The 25,334-nt window shown below is 40.8% G+C and overlaps 1 protein-coding gene across 3 annotated transcripts in view; it reads right to left on the bottom strand.

Moving 5' to 3' along the window:
- Positions 1 to 25,334, bottom strand: part of BAIAP2 (BAR/IMD domain containing adaptor protein 2) — a 175,499-nt gene that overhangs the window by 122,634 nt on the left and 27,531 nt on the right. For all 3 annotated transcript variants that reach the window (XM_039346168.1, XM_039346177.1, XM_039346186.1), the window contains exon 2: positions 3,319 to 3,394. In XM_039346168.1, the coding sequence (XP_039202102.1) occupies positions 3,319 to 3,394 (76 nt within the window). The remainder of the gene's footprint in view (positions 1 to 3,318; positions 3,395 to 25,334) is intronic.

The following is a 25,334-nucleotide window of genomic DNA, read 5'->3' as shown; positions in this document are numbered from 1 at the left end:
AAAGCCAAAGAACACAGTGAAAAATGACTGATTAAACCTACTACAACCAACCTTAGAACTGACACTGAAATGGTAGATAGCTTCTGCCTTTTAGCCTTTTGGTAGATAGTTTTATCAATAATAAAGAGCCAGCAGTCAAGAAATAAGCCACAGACTAGCACCTGGTAGGGTAGCAATTAAGGACTTAGAAAAGATATACTGATACTGTGATGTGCACAAAGATCAGAATTGTGCAGGCAATTATTTTCTTGTGGCACTATGGAAGCAAAAGCTGAACTGTAAAGAAGAAGGGTAGAAAGAGTATTGACACATTTGAACTCTATTGAAGAAGACTCTTGAGAATACTATGGAGAGCAAGAAAACAAACACATTAATCATAGAACAAAGGATTAAGCTCAAATTCTGGACATATTATGAAAAGACTCAGCTCCCTTGAAAAAAATCTCTGACTCTGAGTGAGGTGGAAGGAAAAAGAAGACAACCAACCATAAAGGTGGCTGGATGCTGGATTTGATTACAGTGGTGATAGGTGCACTTTTGAGATACCTGAATGGCCAAATCAGGGATACATAATCCCAGAGGAGACCTTATGGCAGTGGCGGTGAACCTATGGCACGCGTGCCAGAGGCGGCACTCAGAGACTTCTCTGTGGGTATGTGCACCATTGCCCCAGCCCTGCCTCCCCGTGGCCCCTCCTTACCAGCAGCCCCCCCCCCCAGAGGAGAATCACCCCTGTGTGTGGCCCATGCAGAGCAGTGCAGCCAAGGACATGTCATCCAGGGAGCAGGGACAAGACTCCACATTTGCGCCCTGTTGCATGCAGATGCTGCTGCAGGGCGAGGGTGGAGGGTATGGCTGCCATGGTGCTGCAGGGTCGCCTGGGTGATCTATGGCGGGCCATGGAGGTGTTAGGTGGCCCTGCGGGCAGGCAGGGCAGTGGTGGAATGGGTAGGGCAGTGGTGGGGTGGTTTTGGGCACTCGGTGTCTAAAAGGTTCGCCATCACTGCCTTATGAGTTCACCAAGAGTCAACACTGACTTGATGGCACAAATTTTATTTAAATAAAAACCAGCAAGCAAAAATCCCAAGGATGCTAGCTATACTTCAAACAAGCTGGCAAAATCACTGATATAGTGAAATTAATAAGAAAACAACAAAGAAACATTGGGGGTGGGGGGGAAACACAACTGACCTCCCAAATGAGTTGAAATATTGACAAAAACATATAAAGGTTTTCTAGCCCAGGGAAAATAACCAGAACAGAAAGTGAGATGCACTAAGTCCAAAATGTATTAGTTACCTTTACCAACCAAAGCCGCTTTCTAAAATGATGACGTTAACTATGTTCTATTCTTGTGAAGAGTTTTGGATTTGGATTGGATTTGTGCTAATTTGCCTCTAGATGAGATGGATGGCCCAAAAATCAGATCAAACCAATCTAAATCTAAGCTGGATTTTGCATTTCCAAAACAGGGGGAATCACTATTGTTTGCTTTTCTAGAGAGAGACCTCTTGCAAACTGAATAAACCTTAACATCTTGAGAACATTCATGTTATTTTGACTTAATAAATATATATATTTATAATGTGGCTATTGGAATGTTCACATGCACCAAATCTGGGCTATATGGGGGGGGGGGTGATCAAAAACATCCCAACAGAACTGCTTCAAAAGTTCTTGGGTGCGTCTAGCGCAGCGGTTCTCAATCTGTGGGTTGCGACCCCATTTGGGGTCGAACGACCATTTCACGGGGGTCGCCAAACAATGCAATCCACCATTTTTTCCCCTTTTCCTTAGCTGTGCTACTCCCTTTTATTCTATTGGCTTTTGAAAGTCAATAGAATAGACTCTCTTGAATAGAGTCTAATTCTATTGGCTTTCAAAAGCCAATAGAAATTGTCCAGGCTGTCTCTGCCCTGCTGAGCCCGCCAAAAGTCCCATTCTGCAAATGGTGCTGCAAGTTGTCTGCAGCGAGGCGAGCTGTCTGGAAGTTTCCACCCCTCCCTGCTGAGCAACTACTAAAAATGTAAGTAAAAGAGGGCCAGGGGTGGGAGGTGGGAGGCCGGCGGGCGCAGGGAGGGTTGCTGGCACGCGTGGGGCCCAGCGATTGCCTTACCTCCCTTGGGCTGGGCCAGCTGATGGCCCAGCCAGTGGTCGCCCTGCGCTGTCACTGCCCCTTGCCAGCTACGCCTCGGCCAGTGCAGGGGGCGGCACCACGCATGCGCGTCGCTCCCAGGCAGGGAATGTCCTCGATTTATGACTGGTTGGGTAGTCCTCGACTTACGACCGGTTGGGTAGTCCTCGACTTACGACCGGTTGGGGGGGTCGCGTCAATTAAAAGGTTGAGAACCACTGGTCTAGCGGTGTGCGGGCGAGCATTATCCTGAACCAACACCACACCGGAAGTGGTGCCATAGAAAATCCTGCCAAATGTGAAGATGCCAAAGGAGCACTACTAGTGAAGTTCATGGAGTGTGGTTCGACCATCAGTTCAGAAGTCTATTGTGAAACGGTACGAAAACTCAGACAACCATCCATTACAAGCGTCGAGGCATGCTGACTTCCAGTGTGGTGTTGGTTCATGATAATGCTCACCTGCACACCACTAGATGCACCCAACAACTTTTGAAGCAGTTCTGTTGGGATGTTTTTGATCACCCCACCCCCCCATAGCCCAGATTTGGCACCAAGCGACTACTACAAAGGAATTTCAAACCTTGTAAGACGTTATGACAAGTGCCTCAATTTGAATGGCGATTATGTCAAAAAGTAATATAATGTTTACTTTTCTAATGTGTATAATAAAAGTTCTGTATCTGCGAAGGGCAGTCACTGATCACCAAACTGAGGTTTATTTCTGAATTGCCCTCATACAATGCTACCATTTGCAATTGTTATTTTTAAAAAAGTACAGTATGTTAACAAAGCACAGGGAGAGAAGATGACATAGAGAGACTAAGAAAACAGAAGTCCCAAGAACACAGAACGGATTATCTTGTTGATAAGCCAGCAGCCTGTTTCTGGCTCATAATTGTAAAGAAGATATTTTTTGTTACAGCACTCTGAGAAGTCTTCCTTAAGAGAGCTTTCATGCCTCATGTGTCATAAAGAATATTATCCTTGTAACTTAATTCAAAGAACTGCTTTGTAGCTTGCCTATGATAGCTGAAAGCCTCTTTAGCGCTCAGAATGATGCTGACAATACTTTCCATAGATACTACTAGTTTTTCCCACCTCAGCCATCACCAAAAAACAGGTGCCATTTCTACAGTTGTCATGTTACAGCCATGACAAAGTATATAGTGTTACTTTACTTACCTGCCAAGGCCTTTTCATAGTTCTTTCCCATGGATATGAAGTTCCGGAGGCTGGGATTAAACTGTTCCATGATTGTCTATAAGAAAACAGAAGACATTAGCAATCTAAATATGAATGCCATTTGTGTTTTTCTACTTTTTCTATACAACATGTATGAATACACAGGACATTAACCCACCATCCCATGAATTCTTAGAAAGAGAATCTTCCCATATACACATACCCAGGTAATACTAACCTACATCATTCACATTTTATAAGAAAATGATATATTCTAACAACTTATTCTATGATTTAACTATATAGCTACATACAATAGGCATTCCAGATACCACAACTTTCTTATATTGCTATTCAGTTTGCCAGGAATGAAAAATATGAAACTGAAACAAGTCTGAAAAACAACTAACTATGAGATATATACAATGAAATATGTAAACACAATACAGCTAAATAAGTTCATTGATTTGGTCGTATGCCTTCTTACACATATTTTTACAAAGATATTTTTCTCAGATTTTACAACACTAATATAAATGTTATATTACAACCCATTCCTCTAAGTCCCAGTTAAACATAGGGGCTTTATAGGTTATTTGTTTATTTGTCTTTTATGGCCACCAGTTTGGACATAGGCAGTTTATATTAAAAATCCAATAAAAAAAAAACACTCAGAATGTGAAAATTGTAAAAATTAAATGAGGCTATTGGGAAGTACATAAATACAATTTCAACTATCTCTGGTCTGTCATCACTCCATGAGGATCACAAAACATCTTGGTCCTTAGTTCTTTGAAAAAACGAGTTTTTGATGTCTTTCTAAAGCAGAGTTCTTGGGAAATGAAGCAACAACAGAGAAGCCCTCACTGCATAATCTTACAAAAATGCATTGCTTAGTTGAAAGGAGCTGCTGCATGTCCACCCAGTCAGACTTCATAGAACTAACAATCCCACAAGCGAGCCCCCCTCTGATGCCTTTCTGGAAAACTATAAAGACCTGGCTTTTCTGCAGGGTCTTTCAGGATTGAGACCTGTATCAATCGCTAATCAAGTGCTCCATTACCAAAGTAACAACCCAACATCCTCCCACAAGAGGAGCTGTGTAAGAACATTATTCAGACAATTACAAGCAAAACGAAGCAATCCAGAACAGCAGAAAAAGGAAATAGATTCCCCATCCAACATCTTCCAACAAAATGGATAGATACCCACACAATTTTATCAAAAAGTGCATGACTACTCGATCCACCACAGCACAACCAATACAAGATATGAAAAGCGCAATTCTGCCATACATTATAAACATATCAGAAGCAACCAATAGACCATTACAATCACTTAGCATCGCCATAGCACACACACCAACCAAAGCCCTCCAAAACATCTTAAATAAACCAAAAGAAGAAAAGAATGAACCAAGACAGAAAAGCAGGAGTCATCTACAGCAGGGGTCCCCAACCTTTTGGGCACCAGGGACCCGTTCCGTGGAAAGAGGTTTTTCCGTGGATTGGAAGGGGAGTGGTTTCGTGTGCTGCCTGCATCCCGCGGATGGGGCTACACTTGTTTGCGCGGACCAGTTTCAAACATGCCACAGATTGGTGCCGGTCCACGGACTGGGGGTTGGGGACCCATGATCTACAACATGTATAGTGTAATGATTATGATAGCCACTATGTAGGATAGACAGGCAGAAGACTACCAGAGTGCATCATGAACACCAAATAGCAATCAAAAGACACTATGAAAACTCTTTATAATCACAATACATGGACAAACTCAATCACCATTTCAACCGGGGAATTGTGAGCATCCTAAATCAAGCTAAATGCAAAAAAAGCTAGGGAATTCCTGGTTGCTTTGCATTCTGACAAATCAGCCATCAATAGAGTCGTAGAGATAAACCACATTTATAGACCATTCCAGAGGGACAATAAAAAAGCTAAAAAGGAAACAATGGTGAACTATTTAATTCCTCCTGTTGCTATAAAATAACCGTTAACGAGTTTACAAGAATTAAAGATCTTTTTTAAAAGAAGGTTATTTTACTGAGAAGTAACCTCTAGTTTATCACAGCTATAAACAACCAGAATGAGAGCAATTGGCTTAAATAGATAGGTTCTAGCAAATGTTTGCAAGGTAAAATAGAAACATGTCAGACAACAAAAAATGAACTCCCTCTTTGTTTGAAAACTTTCCCAATTGCTTTGCAAGGGCTTCCCAGATTTTTGTGCTCCTCTGAAAATTAACTACCAAAGCAGACATTTTAAAATGTAAAACAGAGTTACTTCTAAGTTAAAGTAAAAGAAAAAATGACATGGATGCATACACCAAATATTTACTGAAACATATTGAAACAAAAATATAAATTACAAATTATCTGCTCTTGTTAATGATCTCTGGCAAGTGCAGTATGGAGATCTATCCTTCCTTTCCTTGACCTCTCAGCAGCTTCAGTCCCACTGATCATGGTATTTTTTTGGGACAGCTGTGGGTGACAAAGATACCATGGAATCTTTTGGGAGCCGGGTGACAGTCTTGCACTGATATGGCTCCTTTCTCCAAGGCAGATCCTAATCAGTGTTGATAGAGAGTGAGGTCCAGTCCAAGGCTGCTCCTCTGTGGCATGATGCAAGACTAGGTACTGTCTCTACTCCTTTTAAACACCTACTTGAAGTCTCTAGGTGAAACCATGAGATGAGGTGCCATCAGTATGCTGGTGATACTCAACTTTACATCTCCATCCCCAGTGAGTCAAGCGATTCTGTTGCTGCCCACTGAAAGCTGTGAGGGTCTGGATCAGGGATACAACAGGCTTTGCTTGAACCCTGGTAATATTTAGTGGCTTTGGGTGCATGGAGTCAGGAACCGGGAGTTTGACATCTTTAGTTTTGGATAGGTATCCATCACCCCAGACAGACTTGGTGTAGAACTTGAAGGTTTTCCTGGATTCGCAACTCCTGTTCAAAGAGCAGATGGCAGTCGCGGCTAGGCTAATCCTTTGTGCAACTTTGTATTGTATGCCAGTTGTGCCTCTTCCTGGATCAGGAGTCCCTGCACTTAGTCACTCAAGGCCTGGCCATTTCACATTGGACTATTGCAACCGCTCTACTTGGGGCTACCCTTGAAGAGTATTTCAAGCCTACAGCTGGTGCAGAATGCAGCCATGAGGACAGTTATTGCAGTCCTTAGAGTGGTCCATGTTACACCAATGTTCCATAAGCTGCACTGTTTGCCAATTTGCTTCCGGGTCCAATTAAGGTGATGGTTATCACTTTTAAAACCCTTCATGGCACGGGCCCAAATTATCCGAGGAACTGTCTCACCCCAATGGGTTTGGCTCAACCCACCTTCACCAGCAGAAAGGAGGATGCTGTAGACCCCGCCAGTCAAGGAATTCTGGTTGGTGGGGTTCAGGAGAAGAGCCTTTTCTGCATTGGCTCATGCCCTTTGGAACAAGATCTGTACCCACACTTTTGGCTTTCTGAAAGGGGCTGAAGATCTGGGGCACCAATGGGGGGTACATCATTAAAATAAAATCCCATCTCCCCCCCTGGTGTTCATCTTGCTCTCTTCCTTCCCATCTTTGTCACTATATGTTACTATATGTGGTTTTAATTTTTTTATTAGGTTATACTGCTGTAAGTTGTCCAGAGTTACCATGAGGGGGGATGGGCAGCAAACAAATCAAATCAAATCAAATAAATAAGGGGCGGAAAGCCAAGAGTTGAAAAACAGAAGACAGCAGCAATCTCTTCACACACCCTGTTCACATCACTGAAACCTCAAAGAATCCAGAATAACCAGACAAGTATTACTAAAATTAAACTTTTGCTGACAGGAGAATAACCAACTGCCATCAGGATGGATTTCAGTTGGTGTAATCATACATTCACTGCAGCTTTTCTCATCTGAGTCATCTGACAGAAAGTTTCAAATGAAGAATTACTGGGTGTCAGCAACCTGGACATTAAGGTCCAATTTCCTATGGCCCACACTTTCTTGTCAGTGGGACAGGTAGTGGCTGAGATACTTGCTGAGATACTGAGAAATTTTGACTGGGATAAAAATTGTTGTTTTATCCCACCCAAAGCCCATAGTTTGATTCTAAGCCAGCCTGGATAAACCTAGACTCATCTTGGTTGCAGATCACATCTATAACATTGCACCTGTACACACAAGCCCCAGGATGGATTGTTGATTATCTATTTTACAGTCAAAAAGTGGAAAATCAAAGCTTTTTTATACAAATACTGTGGCAGCTGACCAAGAATATATGATTGGGTGTATAGACAGAGAGTGGCAGAGAATCAAGTCTAGGCTCTGCTGAGAAGAAATTTAAAATATTTTGAGTGATTAACAGATTTTCTTGTTTAAAAAAGCCTCACATGCATGGGAAAATAGGAGGAACGTTTGTTGGATATGTTCACCGCCTTGAGTTATTTGTAGAATTAATAACGAAGGGGTACAAATAACTAACTAAATAGAAAATATGTGCCCACACATATAAGAGGAGGAGGATAGCCAGGCTCAGAATAAGGAAGGGCTCACTTACCTCCAGTTAGTGAACTATGTTCTTAAAAACTTTTTCTTATAATCACTAAAAAGGCTCTTTGTTCACTGAGTAACAAGCTGTGAGCAAGTCCTCCTGCTACTGTAGCTCCACAGTCCCCAAAGTCATTCAATCGCTTTGTCATTATGGCACCTTACAAATGAGACAAGGAATTTGCTAACTGAGCTTGGTCGGAATCACAACTATTCCTGTTCTTTCAGGCCCAGAAGCTAATCTCTGAATGTCACCATGCAGTATGGCAAACCAGAGTCAGATAATAAGAGGGTTGAGGGAAAGAGGCTGTTACCAACAGAACAAGAAGTTCAGCACAGAATCCATGTTATTTTTTTAAAAAAAATTATCATCATTAAAAGCCTGTCAGAGCTCTAGTAGTGGGGTCTTTGGCATAGCACCCCTGGGTACCATGACAGCAGCAGCAACTGCCAACTGTGCCCATGAAGCTGCGTCCCTTCAGACCTTCCAAAATGAATTTTAAAGGCCATTTGCATTTGGCTTAAAGCCCTCCTACTCAATTATATGCAAACAAGCATCCATTGGAAAGAGTGATTTCTTTTGTCTACCCAGATTATTTCCTCTTCTCATATATCTCAGCCTGTTTTGTTTTGTTTTTCTCCTCACAACTTTGGCCATGTTCCTTCACCTCACTCAGCTTCCTTGCTTGCTTGTCCTTCCCACATTTAGATGGACATCAAACCCTTCCTGAGTGGAAGTCCTAAAAAAGAAAAGCATCCTTTTAGAGAGACTTTTCCCTTTTCTTTTAGGGTGGACAGAGACCACCAGAGAAGTTCTATAGATATGGTTAGAATTAAATTAAATTAAATTTCCATTATTTTAATAGGCAACTTCCTGCCTTATTTCTGTATTCCATTTATATGGCCATTCAACTCATCTAAATGACACAAGAGAACGCAGACGTAGGGCCTTTTCCCAAGCCACTCTAACCATGGCACAACATGTCCTGGCAACATCTTGATGAAATGTGTAGAAGAAAAGTGATTCTCTAGCCAGTGGATGAAATCCTAGGCTCATCAGCTTTCATTTCACAAAATTAATTTAGTTTATAATTTAGTTTTAGCTTAGTTTTTAGTTTAGTCTTTTTAGTTTTTAGTTTAGTTGTATTTACTAGAAAGCGAAAGCTTGACATTTGGAGTTCCAACCTAATTTATGCCTTTTAATTAGGCAATTTACTTATCTTCAAGTCAGTCTTTTTATGATTTGTTCCTAATTTCTCTCATTTGCAAATGTATATACAAGCCCAGAAAAGCTGATGATACTTAACAAAGCCCACCTCAACTTTATTTTCTACTATTTTCCCCACAACAAATGTGAGGAAACAAACTCTGTTTTCAAACTTTTTTTCAAACTGTTTGAAAACTTTATTTTCAAACTTTCGAGTCTATTCCTCCTCAGTGCCAAAGCATCTTCAAAAACATACTCAATTCTGACCTAAGTTCATTTTTAATATCTTTCTAAAAGTTTAAAGGGCTCGCTAATTGATTGGCCATTTAGCTAGTTCTTTATGATTTCCCCCCCTCCCACACCCACACACACTTTTTTCTTCCCCACAGCTGAAATGCTGTCTCAGAGAATTAAGGAACCACCATCCAGATTGTTAAAAGAGGCAAGTACATAAATTAATTCAGTAGGAAAACAAATGTTATAAGGATTGTCTGCCATTTGACAGAAAAAAATGATATTTCAAAGCTGGGACTAGGACTGTAACAATTCTGAGTACCTTTACTAGAGATTTTTTCACCCCAATTAGACAGACATACTACTTTTGCTGATAACATTCCTTAAGATTCTTATGTTCAAGAATTTATTTAAAGTGCTATTATTTATTTAAAATGGTTGTGTATCAAATAGCCACCCCATTCATAAATTATGAACCCATAATTCATAAAAAAGCAGTACAAGTAAAATCAACATTAAGATCCCTATAAAAAAGGATTTATCTTTTAGAAAAGATTATTTCTAAAGGCATACTAATAAAGCAACCTTACCGACACACAGAACCGTATATAAGCAAACTCTCAATGATAAAAGTTAAAATTTAAAAAATAATACAAATATTTACCAGTAGGTAAATATCAAATCCACCATTAAATTTCACTGAATCAGAAGCATTGCAAAGAGAACATTATAAAATAGAGCTCCTGAAGATGTTTCTAATATCACCAAGGAAACATACTAATAAGAGGAACAACATTGTAATTGCTTCTGTTCTCAGTGCCAAATAACAATTAACAGCAGCCTTCTTAACCCATGCTTTCCAAATATGTTGGATTCTCATATTAAATGAGAATTTGGGGGGTTCCATCCAGTCCAATTTCAGGGCACGGGTTGAGGAAGATTAATCTTCAAGCTGTGCTTGTAGGAAATGATGAGGCTGAGCCCTAGGAAGAGGTCAAAGTGTCATCAGTCTCAAGTCCCTTTGTGCCCACAAGAGACCTGAGACAGGGGTCCCCAACCCCCCCGTCTGTGGATAAGTACTGGTCCACGGCATGCCAGCAACCGGTCCGCACAAACAAACAAAGCCCCATCCACAGGATGCAGGTAGCACACAAAACCATGCACTCTCCAAAAGGTTGGGGGCCTCTGACCTAAGAGATTCAGCCCACTTTGAATTCCATTGATTCTTATCTTTGCTTTGACTGTTAATAGTTCAGATTTTTGTAGAGAGCATAAATATATAATAAACCTATATTCATTTGAATTACCTAGATCTTCTGGTTTCCTGGCACTTGACACTATCCACATGAAAAGAGAATTCAGTATGCTCTCTCCCTCCCTCTCCCTCCCCCCCTCTCTCTCCACACACCAATGAGAACTCCAATCTAATGCTCTAATGGAAAAAGTGTCTTATCACTGAAAAGAGCCTTATCACTAATCTAAAGCCAGTTGGGTTGCATAGTCAATTGATGCAGCGGAGACTGTCCAAGCTAACTTACCATTCATTTCCCACACTATGGCAGGCCATAGTTTTGGCTATCATACTCCCTTTGGAGGGACAGTGTTGGGGATTGCAGAGAGAAGAGACAATCAAAACAAGATTATTTTGCCAAATAAACTGATTAAACATCTGCTACCTCAACTAAGCCAGCCAAGCAGCAAGCAGCTAAAAATCTCATTTGCTATCTGAATCATTTTATCCCTTATTTATGAATTCTATTCTTTCAAGCCCATGACCAATTCGATTCCTTGCTAGTGTTGAGTAGCAATGACACATCTTTATTTCAGCCGATTATTCATTCAGAACAAACAAGGTTCTTTTCACAGTGACAGTCCCAAGCTTGGTAGAGTATATTGTGGGAGAACGTAATGCTATTAGAATTTGGGGGAGGGTAAGTGATTAACCTTTGTAAACCTTAAGCTTAGTTCTGAACAATGGTTTTATTCCAGCAGTCTTCTGAACATGCTACTAAGTGAACAGAGATATTTACACAAACAAATAGGATGACATTCATCTTCTAATAAGAATGAAATATTGAATAATTGCATTTGGGGGATTCTTCAAAGAAGCAAACAAACATTTTCACCAATCTCACGCCTTTGAACAGTTATCCAGTAAGAGACTAATTTAGTTATTTCACACAATTTATATGATGCTCCAATCACAGGCTCAGAGCATAAAACCATAAAAATATAACAGTGATATGAGTGGCATATAATTTTAATAAATATTATTATTAATGTTATTGTTGTTGTTATTAACTCCCTGCCACATGACTTGATAATCAAAAGCCTAGAAATAACAGGTCAGTAGAAACATCAGAAGCTTTGTGCAAAGATCGATGGCACAATGGAAGTCACAACTGTAGGCCAATGGTGAGAGACTGGGAGAGATTAATATCAAGAGAGGAATATTTCAAGGAGATTCCCTATCACCACTACTATTTGACATTGCACTGTTTCCTCTGTCAACAATACGAATAACTCAGGCCATGGCTATCAAATATCAAAAACATCTGCCAGACTATCCAACCTCCTTTACATGGATGATCTGAAGCTGCATGGAAAAACTTCATCTGAAATAGAATCGCTGCTCAACACTCTCTGCATATATAGCCAAGATATTGCAACGGAGTTTGTGTTGAACAAATGTGCCACACTCATGGCTGATTCCCTCCCTCTCGATCTCATTTAGCATCCTCACCAGCTGTTTATTCCAGAGACCAACTGGTTGAATGGCAGAACTATCTGGGAATTTCCTCAAGATATAGAAACTATAAATTCCCATGCTTTCTCTGGATTATAGAGACTGAATTCCAGCACATTTATTATCATAAGTTTATGGTAAGCACAGAAGGGGTTTTTTTTACATTTTCATAAAAATATAAAGAAACAACCGATTATTGGGATAGATATGCCTTGTCCCAGGACCACATTGCAGGAAATGCATGACCACTTTAAGTAATTACAGGCAGGGGCCACAACTAAAGAGTTTTAACAATATGTTTATTTTGCTTACCCACATTAAATCTGAACAACAAGTCTGAAGCAGCACTACTCTATTCACACTTTTAAAGAATATTTCTCACATTATAGGAAAATGCAGTAATTGCTTCTATCTACTATTTTTCTAAGTACAATGGTGTAAAGCAGGGGTTCCCAACCCCTGGGCCGCGGGCCATTACTGGGCCGTGGCCTATTTGCAACTGGGCTGCGTGTTGGTGGGCCAGTGCACACGTGCATGGACAGCTCAATTTCAGCGAGTGGCTGGCCAGCACATGTGCATATGCGCATGCTGCTCAACTTGTGCAAATCGAGCTGCGCGTGCATACGCTCATGCACACTGGCCCCCCACTCGCATGTCCCGGTTCCCCTCCCTCCCCATACTGCCAAGCAACAAAGGTTGGGGGCTACTGGGGTAAAGTGAAAAACAGAATTCTTGAAATAGCAACCCTACTTAAACAATATTGATCAAAAAGCAATTAGTAGTCCTCTCTTAAATAATATTGATCAAAAAGCAATTATACTAGAGTTTCCCAAAAGTTATTCTGCAGTTCCAGAAACAAGACACATTTTCAAAACTGTAAGAATGCATGATAGCCTCTCTTTCTTCATAAATGTGTTCCAGATTCTTCTTGGATTTTGTTTCTTTTTTTAAAAAAAAAAGAGACATAAATATACATAGTTTGTTAGCTGTCTGCACATATCTGGGTCTGAATTTGAGGTATAAATGGGGAGGTTGGTTTTTTTTTTAATATGCTGCCGATAGCAGTTATGTATGAGGAAAGATGAAACTGCACATCTGCTTTTCTATACAAAATTTAAGAGCTAAGAAAATTCAACTCTGTTCCATGTGGAAAAATGCAAAGGTTAAGCTGTATTCAAGAATCTCAGGAATTAGAGGGATTGCAATGAAAAGAAATGCATTTGAGGAAATATTATGGCTTTTCTAGAGGTGGACATACTAATACAAGACAAACACTAAAGTGTTATAGTGGCATCAAAGAGACAAAAGAAAAAAGAAACCTATCCATCATTCCTTCTTTTTAAGGAACCATTCAGATGTCGTATATATGAACGAATGCTTCTTTCCTATTAAAAGGATGATAAAAATCAAAGTATATCTACTCCTTTATACATTCAGTAAAAAAAAAATCCATTGTTTCCTTCTTGCAAGAACGCTGCAACCTTAACTTGGGCTACAATGTAAGAATGTAATGAACAGCATTATGCAAGCTGCAGCAATTGTAGCTTCTGAACAGTATATTACAATAATCCAAATTTGAGATTGCTGAGGTCATTGTGTGTGTCCAAGAATGAGGGAAACTGATGTATAGCCTCAGCTAGCAGGAGATGCTCCTAACCACTGAGATCATTGGGAATCCAGTGACAAAAGCTCAGATTTATATCTGTTCTCTTAGGGAGACTACAACCCAGGCATTCTTGTCCTTTGGAAACATTCGATTAAAGCATTTCCATCTTATTGGGATTCAGTTCTAGCCCTGGTTCTCAATCCATTCCACTATTGTATTGAAGGCTGCAGGCAGTCTGTCCCAATTTTGATATCACACAGAAACAGGACTAAGTCTACCATCCTGATATTTGTAGATACATTCTCTTCCAAGAAGCTGGATAAGAATAGAATCAAGATCAAACAGAGAAGAGTAACAAAGATGATTAGGGGGCTGAGGGCTAAAACATATAAGGAACGGTTGCTTATATGTCCAATTTAATGAAGAGAAGGACGAGGAGTGACATGATATCTCATGGGGCTACCACAAAGAAGAGGGAGTCAAGCTATTCTCCAAACTAATCAAGGAGAAAAGCAACCTAGAACTAAGGAGAAACTTCCTGATAGTTAGAATAATTAACCAATGGAACAACCTGCCTCCAGAAGCTGTGAATGCTCCAACACTGGAAGTTTTTAAGAAGAGACTGGACAGTCATTTGTCTGAAATAGTATAGGTTTCCTGCCCGAGCAGGGGTTGGACTAGATGATCTCCAAGATCCCTTCCAACTTTATTATTATTGTTATTATAAACCTGAGGGTGTCAGGATCCTAGTTCTTAATAGGAGTGTCTTTTGCTACTGCTAACCCTGCTATCTTGGATTCTGACACTGAAGCTAAGACACAGCCACCACAATTAAGAGAGTCCACTATGCTGCTTCCAACAGGAGCACCAGGAAAAGGAGAGATGAGAAGTGTCTGGTTTCAGATGGAAGTAGTAGTCTAATCAGAATTTAGTATTAGAATTGTGGATGCTTATACTATGTTCTATCTTCTAGCATTAGTATTAGGATGTTTTTCCTAAATAGCCTAACTGCAATCCAATCTAAGCAAGGCCACCTCTGTGTAGGTTGGAGACTAGGAGCATTCAGCTAAAAATCTATGGCTGAGCTCGAGCACATTCAAATCTGAAGCTGTTTCTGTGACATTTTGATTTAAGTAAGTGCTAGTTTTTGTAACCAATCTGTGCCCTCGTTCTCTGAGTACAGGTAGTCCTCACTTACAATAGTTTGTTTAATGTTGATACAAAGTCCAAAGTTCAGACTGCACTGAAAAAAAGTAACTTACAACCCTTGCAGCATCTCCGTGCTCATGTGATCAAATTCATATGCTTGGCAACTGACTCATACTTATGACAGTTGCAGTATCCCGGGGTCATATGATCACCTTTTCTGACCTTCTGAGAAGCAAAGTCAATGGGGAAGCAGGTTTCACTTAACAACCAAGTTACTAACAACTGCAGAGATTCACTGAACAGCTGTGGCAAGCAACATCATAAAATGGGGCAAAACTCACTTAACAAATGTCTCACCTAACAACATAAATTTTGGTTGTAAGTGGAGGACTACCTGTAATTTGATCTCTGACCGATTTCAGATAATGTTTCCTACCAGGACCCTAACTCTGAAGCTTGTACCAGACCTTGATTAGTCACTTCCCTGTCCAGTTGTAAATACTGTGTACTGGTTTTTTAATCCAGTATAATTACAGCATGTCTGAAAGTCAGGACAAATCAGTCCTTTACCCCAAACTCCTAAGAACTGTGGCAAAGGTTTCATAGAAATATTAAACAGGGCTGGAGACAAAACTTTTGTCAAGTAAGATTGCCAAAGGACTGCCCTTCCAATGCTATTCTTTAAAGCACGGGTGTCAAACTCAATTTCATTGAGGGCCACATCAGCATTATGGTTGCCCTTGGGGGGCCGGGATGCGTGTGGCCTACTGGGTGGGTGTAGCTGGGGTGGGTGTGGTCTACGGGGTGGGCATGGCCAGCTCGACATCACTCACTTCAGGGGTGCCTGGGCAGGACTGAGGCAGATCTGAGGGTTTCTGGCGGAGGAGGATGGGACTGGGGCGAGTGCTGAGACATGGTCCCACCCTTTGTACCTTCCTTCCTCCCTTCCTTTCTCTGTTCCTTCCTTCTTCCCTCCCAACCTCCATTCCTTCCTCCCTGTTCCTTCCTTCCTCCCTCCCTTTTTCCCTCCCTCCCTCCCACTCTCCCTTCCTCCCTCCCTCCGTTCCTTCCTTCCTTCCTCCATTCCTTTTTCTCTGTTTCTTCCTCGGTTCCTTCCTTCCTTCCTCCCTTTTTCCCTCCCTCCCTCCCTCCCACCCTCCTTCCCACCCTCCCTTCCTTCCTTCGCCTTCTCATCTTTTTCCTTCTCCCATGCTCAGGAAGGGGTGATGGGAGGGGGAGAGATTGCCAACACCAACATGCTGCTGTCGGCCATTCCTATACCATGTGGGCGGGCGGGGGCGGTCCTGTTGAAAGGGATGCCTCGTGGCTTCAAGGCTGGAGGTGCTGGTGGGTGGGGGTGGCACTGATCTACAACCTGGTTGCGTCCATCAAAGCCAGAATGTGCTCAGTCTAAGATCCACTGGAACCAGCAAGGAGCTGCCTCACCACCTCTGCCCCGCCCCCTGGGTGTGCGCACAGGAGACGGCCAGCGCCGGCGTCCTGTGTGAAGTCAGCTTGCGGGACAAGTCAGCCAGCAGAGGCACCAGACTCCACTTGCGCGCGCACCCAGAAGGCAGGGCTGCCCCGTGGATTTAACGCTGAGCGTGTTCTGGCTTTGATGGACGCAACCAGGTTATAGATCAACACCTGGTCAGCCTGGGCCGGGCCGAGGTGTGGCAGGCCATTCCTTTGCTCTTTCCAGAGCAGGTCCCCGGGCCGGACGGAACCACATAGCGGGCTGCATCCGGCCCCCAGGCCTTGTGTTTGACATGTCTGGATTAGGGTATAATGTGGATAATGGAAGAAGAGTATGGCTGAGGAATGAGGCAACATTCATTGGAGGAGATATGAAGGCCTGAGAGGTGAAAAGTTCTGGAAGAAAAAGAACTAAATGTAGTAAAAGAATAGACTGGGAAGTCTTGCTGGAGGGAGGGATTTCCAACTCTGAAGTCAGGTGAAATCAAAATAGAAAGAGTTGTCAGAGATAAGATAGGAAAGGGTCAAAGTAACAGGTAACAGAAAAAACTATTAGCATATTAGCAATACTGCAAATTAGCAAAACTGTTAGCTAGCAATACTGCTATCACTGATGATGTTACCTAGTCTGGTAATGAAATGCCTGCAAGAAAGCAACCAAGCTCAGAGAGTACCAAGGACTCCGCTGTTAGCATATTGCCACATTCCTATCCATATTTGTTTACATTTTTACCAGCTCCTGGATGGCTATTACAGAATTTATTTGCTATATAACTTAAGGAAAGGAATATCAACTTAATACATTATGAAATTATAATTCAGATTGTAATATGGATCCTCAATACAGTACATCTACAAATTGTATTATATAGCACAGTATAACACCCTTAAATACTTTTACATATTTTTAATCAATAGACCTCTTTCTCCAATGCAGACTTATACCCTTTTGTCAAGAAGAAAGTTTCAGTATCAATAAAAGCAATTAAGCCCTCCAGATATGTTAAAATGCAATTTCCATCATGCCCCAGTCAGGATAAACATGATGGAAGCAATCAACCCCAAAATTGGAGGAAACCGTGGGAGGTTGATTTAGAGTCTTGAAAAACACAGGTCTCTATAACTTTCTCTTTATCTATATGAATGCAGCACAGATTATTAAGAGGAAACAGCATCTACCGATTAATGAAAGCAAAAAATACTTTTGATTTAATTGTGTTCCATCAAATTTCCAATATTTTTTTTCCATTGGCATCGCTTTCTATATGTTGGAAAGAACATGGAAAAAAAGAAAAACATAAAACCCTCTGGATTAGAGGTTGAAAGGAGATGTGGTTTTGTTTCATTGCTCTTCTACATTTCCTTGGTATAACTCAACACTTTGGGATTGTTACTTCTTCAATCTGGCTGCCAAAAATATTGAAAATAATGCAAAACTCAAGCACTCTGAAGAAAGGGAGAAACGGTGTTATACTGAAAAATATGAAAATCAATACAATAGTAAAGTGAAGAATGGAGAAAAGAAAGGTTTTATTCTACTTCAAAGAAATACATTATTAATTAATGGACATCCACTTGAGAAAGGTTAAGCAAAAAGCATATAACACAACTAATTTTCAAAAATACAACTCCAATCTCCAGACCTTTCAAACTATTATTTTATTAAGGGATGTAAGAGATCATTAATAAATGTGTTGTTTAAATTACCAAATTAATTCATCCCATAATTAGACTTAACTTGTAAGTGCATATATTTAAGTGGTTCATTTTTATTTTTGTTTTAATTGTGAATATGTTGTATGCCACCCAGGGTCATGTTTTTTTGAAATGGGTGGCTATTTAAAAAGTGCAGGAGATAAATGTTTCTGAGATGAGTTGTTGTACACCTTATATAAAACTAGAAGATTAATATAGCAGCTTGGGAAAATGGGCAATGAAAGTCCAATATCTCTGGAGAGAACAGGTTTAAAAAACTGGTATATACAGAACCCTGTAGTGTTGAGATTTTTAAATTTTTTGTTTCTGTTTGAAATTAATCTAGTTCTGTATTTCATTTGGACTAAACTCTTATTTTATCCAAGTGATCAAATGGTAAAACAAAAATACTTCTGAAAAAAAATGTACTGCTACTTGTTTTGTGTACTTTAGGAAATTTGGGCCATTCTTACTTGCAGCTGTGTGTCCATTCTGGGCCGCTTGGAGGGGCCTCCGAGGCTCTGGGGACAACAAGGTCACTTTCTCCCCCAGCGTGGCGATTTCTGGCAGGCTGGACACAGGTGCGAGGGGCCTGGCCTTCTAAGTTGAACGCTTCAGGCTTGCCATCAGGCAGAAAGGAGTTGGGGGCAGGAGCAGGAGACAGGCACCTTTTGCATAGAGCAGACATGTCAAACTCACAATGTCACGTGACGTCGCGTGACGTATCGGAATTTTTTTCCATTGCTGGCAATGGGGTGAGCGCAGTTTCCCGGTGACGCATCCGGCCTGTGGGCCAGCAGTTTGACACTCCTGGCATAGAGAATGAAAGTTTCTGAGGTCCATGATTTGGCGCAATTTCAAACACTCACGCGAGAGCACGGACTCCAGAAACTTCCATTCTCAGTGTGAAAAACATTTCCAAGCTGACTCTCCTCTCCCCCAAAGGGAAAGAAACTGTGGCAGAGAGGATTTTTGCAAGGTAAATGAGTCTGGCACAATAGGAAGGGAGGTGGAAACAGTTGTGAGGAGTGGGGGGGAATAGGGTGAATGTTGCAGTGCCACTGAAGTCACTCGTAAGGGTGAATGATTGACATGGTGCTGCAATAGTTGTAATTTTGGGACTTGCTCATAAACACCAGGGGGCACTCATCACGTAACTTCGAACGAGCATTAAGTGAACGCTCGTAACTCGGGGATTACCTATATAGTTTTTTGATCTTTTAATACCGTGACATCTAGGCAGTTTTCTTACAAAGTTTATAGTAGAATTAGTTTGGCTCTCCTTACATTGTGAGTTACATCCTGCAAAAAAGTATTTTAGTCCTTGCTTTCTTTTTGCTGCTCTAAATAATTCTAATTTTATGTATTTATTTTTTGCAAACTTTTGCAATTTTTCACTTTAGTTGCATTTAACAGGAAAATTAATATATTTTTCTGCTGCACATAGCTACAAACAGTTGACTTGTCTTATCATCAAAATAACACAGAGCAAATAAGTTAGGACTGTATTTCAAATGGCAATGGAAACTTTTCTGAACAGTGAGAAAAGATTTTTTGGACATTAGTGTTCTATCAAAGCATTTACATATCCAACACATTTGTCCATATTTCTTGAAACACCTATCACACTTCTGTGTGTGTCTGAATGCCTGCTTACATATGCATGGTGTATTTGCAATATTTTAAATAAATCTCCAGTACCTTGTATGGGGAATGAAAAGGCAGAGGGATCCCTGGTTTCTTGGGCTATTTGGATTACATATTGGCTATCAAGTCCTCATGAATCGAGCATATAGAGGTAGTTCTCAGTTAATTATGGTGATTGGGACTAGAATTTCCTTTGCTGTGTGATAGAGTTGTAAAATATGACATTATGTGACCATATCGCCTAGAAATGGCAAACATCGCATTCCTCACAGTTGTTGTTAAATAAGGATCATGGATCATCAAACTAGGACCTCCTTGAAACTTCCTACCAGCCTCCAATAGTCAGTCGTGAAGCCAGCAAGAAGTTGCAACTCATAAACAAGCTAACAGGAAGGTAAATGGCTGCTGCCAGGTGGGGAAGGGTAGGGGTGGGGCCATTGTGGTACAGCACAAGCATGGTGGGTCTTGGGATGGCTGTTGCAGGGTAGGGGACACTTACCCGAGTGATTTTCAACCTTCTCTGCCAACTTTCCCATTGACTTTACCAGTAGGAAGCTGGCAAGGAAAGCTGCATGTTGCAATCACGTGACGGTAGATGCTGCAACTGTGACACAGTTGCCATGTGACCAGATCACATGACCACAGGGATGCTGGTATAGCCAGAACTTCAAGGACCTGTAGTGTCAATAAAGGAGAATATTCGTAGCTCTGGGTTGAAATGAGGGATCCTTGGTGCTCTCTGAGCTTGCTTGTTTTCTTAAAGAGGTCTTATTACCTAAACCAGTGGTTCTCAACCTGTGGGTCGGGACCCAATTTGGGGTCAAACAACCATTTCACGGGGGTCGCCAAACAAGGCTGCCTGCCATTTTTTCTCCCTTTTCTTTGGCCACGCCCCTGGCACCCGGTGATGTATAAGTGGTTGGGGGTCACCACAACATGGGGAACTGTATTATGGGGTCGCGGCATTAGAAAGGTTGAGAACCACTGACCTAAACTAAGTAACATCATCAGTGCTAGACAGTAGAGAGTTTTGCTCTGTGTTTATAGAATTTATAAAATATAAACAGAGAGCAAACCCCTCTCCCTTCTAGCACTGATGATGTTACCTAGTTTGGGTAATGAGACTTCATCAAGAAAACAAGCAAGCTCAGAGAGCACCAAGGACCCTCAATTCAGCAGTGTCATTTGTTCAGCATTACCATAACTTCAAACAGTTGCTGAATGAGTAATGGCTAACTGAAGGCTACTGGTAGTCGTAATTCTGCAATTTACAACCTAGCATTTTTCCCCTTGCAGCATCCATTACTCATGCTAACCATAAATGATACTTGCAGATTGCTGAAACTATCATGGCATTATTATCATCATTAACTGAAACAATTGCTTTATCAACCCATTTATATCTGCAAAGAATGACATAGGCACTACTTCTTCAACCTTTCTATGAGGCCCAGTGCTTCCAGTCATCATGGTTTTCCTTTCCTTTACCCATTACCTCTTCATAATATGAACTGATATGTGGTCACAGAGTCAACTTTTCCCTGTTGAAGTAAAAAAGAAAAGTTGACTCTCCCAGACTTTTCTAAACTCTTGATAATCTACCTGCCTCCCACTTGTGGTGTTCCATTCTATGAATAATGACACCATTTGCTGTTAATTTATGTAATTTTAAAATTACTTAAAGCAGGGGGCCCTAACCCCCAGTCTGTGGACAGGCACCTGCATGCCAGCAACCGGGCTGCACAAACAAACAAAGCTCCATCCACAGGATGCAGGCAGAACACTAAACCCTGATCCCTCCAGTCCACGGAAAAAACTTTCTCCATGGAACCGGTCTCTCATGCCCAAAAGGTTGGGGCCGCTGCCCTAAAGCAAGCCCAATTTTTCTTCAGCTATATCATAGACAACAATGTCCGCTATATTTTTAGTAAAATATAAATTTCATTATGGGCACATGTAAGCAGTTATTATTCTAGATCAGTGGTTCTCAACCTTTCTAATGCCGTGACCCCATAAAACAGTTCCCCATGTTGTGGTGACCCCCAAGTGGGTGTGGCCACCAATAAGAGGGAGTAGGACAGCTAGGGAAAAGGGAAAAAATGGTGGACTGCGTTGTTTGGTGACCCCCGTGAAATGGTCATTTGACCCCAAATGGGGTCCTGACCCACAGGTTGAGAACTACTGTTCTAGATGAAAGCATATTGATAGCTGCTTCTGTATAATTATGTATAAAATTATTCTAGATTACGGTACTTATTTAAAAGTAGGCACCACATTTTTTTAACTCTGAAAAACTGCTATCTCCTCACTTTAGTTTTTAGCTCACATGATTCACTTGAAATGTGATTTGTCCCCTCTCTCAATAATTATTTGCTTCAAACTGAATATTATGCAATTCTTCTTATTTTTCAGGTTTCTTTCTGTCTCCGCAACCTGCACAAGAGCAATCTTTTGAAATTTATAGGCACTATCTACTCTGTAATGCTGCATGATATCAGGAACAATTGTCTCACTGACTGTAATTATAGACCTACTTGAATAGGCACACAGAGATGTTGTATACCACCCGTCTCAAGTATTCCCAGATGAAAGCTTTGGAATCTAAAGAATCTCATTTTTCATTTTGACAAAAGTACGGGAGACAAGAGTATGGGGAAAACTCCTGAACTTTTAAGTGAGTTTAGTGATTTTTTTTTTTAAAAATCATCTGTCACTACAAAAACCTGCATTCTTCCTGCAACTATTTCTGGGTCTTCACATTCTAAGTTGCCTTTATTATGATTTTAATTCAATAAACCTCCACTGCCACTACCCAAAAAAAGGCACTTCCCCCTCCTGAGAGACTTTTTGCAAAATTTCTATGTAGAATGGTTTGTGATCAGATATACCGGTACATAATTTGTTTCACTTAATATATAATTTCAGTCTAAAAACAGCTTGAAAAATGTAGCTACATCTTCTCCAATGAAATCACCATTTTGATTATGATGACTTTTGCAACCTCAAGGGACTACCGTAAATTTATTTTTTAAAAAACTAGCAGAGTTCCTGGCCCCAAAAAGGTTGGTTATCTCTGTATTTTATAAAAATGTAACATATAAACATGAAATGTTCCTTTTCTCTTGTGATATCAAAAATGTAAAATGTAGCAAAAGTTCATTACACTGTAGATCTTTGGTTAACTATGCCAAAAAATCATAGGCCGTAAGTATTTAGGGCAGATCCTATATGAGTCTAGAGCTATACACATACATAAACTTACACCTCGGACATAACTGCCAAAATACCATAATAGGATTAACAGCCCTGAATCAAATAATATAATTATGGAAGCAATAATCTCTTTCTTTAATCAACTAATATAAAAAATAAGAGAGTCAATTTGGTGTAGTAGTTAAGACATCAGAGTAGAAACCAGGATACCATGAGTTCTAGTCCTGCCTTAGGAACAAAGCCAACTGAGTGACCTTGGGCCAGTTTATCTCTCCCAACTCTAGGAAGGAGACAATAGCAACTTACTTCCCCCCCAAAAAATCTTTCCAAGAAAACTACGGGGACTTGTTTTCAGTGAATTGCCAGAAATAAATACTGATTTGAGAGCACACAAACATACACACAATGTAAAAAATACTACAAAGATATGTTCATGAAGTCATCAAAATGAGGTTTTACTTTTTGTTATCAAATAATATAGATAGTATTAACTGATGGTTTTGGGGTAAGGATTTAATAATAATAATAATAATAATAATAATAATAATAATAATAATAATAATAATAATAATAATAATAATAATAATAATAGTAAAGTTGGAAGGGACCTTGGAGGTCATCTAGTCCAACCCCCTGCTCGGGCAGGAAACCCTACACCATTTCGGACAAATGGCTGTCCAGTCTCTTCTTAAAAACTTCCAGTGTTGGAGCATTTACTGCTTCTGGAGGCAAGCTGTTCCACTGATTAATTGTTCTCACTGTCAGGAAGTTTCTCCTTAGTTCTAGGTTGCTTCTCTCCTTGATTAGTTTCCACCCGTTGCTTCTTGTCCTGCCTTCAGGTGCTTTGGAAAATAGCTTAATTCCCTCTTCTTTATGGCAGCCCCTGAGATATTGGAATACTGCTATCATGTCCCCCCTTGTCCTTCTCTTCGTTAAACTAGACATACCCAATTCTCGCAACCGTTCCTTATATGTTTTAGCCTCCAGTCCCCTAATCATCTTTGTTGCTCTTCTCTGTACTCTTTCTAGAGTCTCAACATCTTTTTTACATCGTGGTGACCAAAACTGGATGCAGTATTCCAAGTGTGGCCTTACCAAGGCATTGAAGAGTGATATTAATACTTCGCGTGATCTTGATTCTATCCCTCTGTTAATGCAGCCTAGTACTGTGTTGGCCTTTTTGGCAGCTGCCGCACACTGCTGGCTCATACTTAAGTGATTGTCTACTAGGACTCCGAGGTCCCTCTCACAGTTACTACTATTGAGCATGGTGCCACCTATGCTGTACTTGTGCATTTGGTTTTTCTTGCCTAAATGTAGAACCTTGCTTTTTTCACCAGTGAATTTCATTTTGTTAGTTAGTGCCCAGTGTTCAAGTCTGTCCAGATCCTTCTGTACCTGAAGCCTGTCTTCTGGAGTGTTGGCTATTCCTGCCAGCTTGGTGTCATCTGCAAATTTGATGAGTTCCCCCTCTATCCCTTCATCCCAATCGTTGATGAAGATGTTGAAGAGTACTGGGCCCAGAACAGAGCCCTGGGGCACCCCACTACACACTTCCCTCCATATAGATGCAGTTCCATTGAGGACCACTCGCTGAGTACGGCCGGTCAGCCAGCTACGGATCCATCTGGTTGTGGTTCTGTCTACCCCACATTTTTCTATCTTGTCAAGTAGTAGGTTGTGATCTACTTTATCAAATGCCTTACTGAAGTCCAAGTAAATTATGTCCACAGCATTCCTCTGATCCACTAATTGTGTCACTTGGTCAAAGAATGCAATAAGATTTGTCTGGCATGATCTATTTTTGACAAACCCATGTTGGCTTTTAGTAATGACTTTGTTTGCCTCTAGGTGTTCGTTGATTCGTTGTTTGATTATCTTTTCCAGGATCTTCCCAGGTATTGAGGTCAGGCTGATGGGTCTGTAATTTCCTGGATCCATTTTTTTTCCTTTTTTGAGGATGGGAACTACATCAGCTCTTTTCCAGTCCTCTGGTAGTTCCCCTGTGTTCCAGGATCTTTGAAAAATATAGTTCAGTGGCTCTGATATCACATCTGCCAGTTCCTTGAGAACTCTGGGGTGTAATCCATCTGGTCCTGGCGATTTGAACTCATCTAGGCTGGACAGGTGCTCCCTAACCATTTTCTTGCCTATCTTACCTTGTGTTTCTGTTTTGTTTTTTATGGCACTATTTTTGATAGGTTGGTCTGTTTTTTCCCTTTGTGTAAAGACAGATGCAAAACACGAGTTAAATAGTTCTGCTTTCTCCCTGTTGTTTGTCAACTTCTTGCCACTTCCACCCACTAATGGACCAATCGTTTCCTTCACTTTTTTCTTGTTTTTTACATGTTGAAAGAAGCTTTTTTTGTTATTTTTGACTTTGGTCGCAAGCCTTAGTTCAGTTTGAGCCTTGGCTTTCTTCACTTCATCTTTGCAGGCTCGGGCTATTTGCTGATATTCTGACTTAGTTATGTTCCCCTCTTTCCACTTTCTATACTTGT

Source organism: Crotalus tigris, unplaced genomic scaffold (genome assembly GCF_016545835.1).
Source record: "Crotalus tigris isolate CLP2741 ecotype Arizona unplaced genomic scaffold, ASM1654583v1 scf7180000017551.9496454, whole genome shotgun sequence".
NCBI classification, from domain to species: Eukaryota; Metazoa; Chordata; class Lepidosauria; order Squamata; family Viperidae; genus Crotalus; species Crotalus tigris.
Note: the sequence above shows the minus strand (reverse complement) of the source record. Positions and strands in the feature narration are given on the sequence as shown.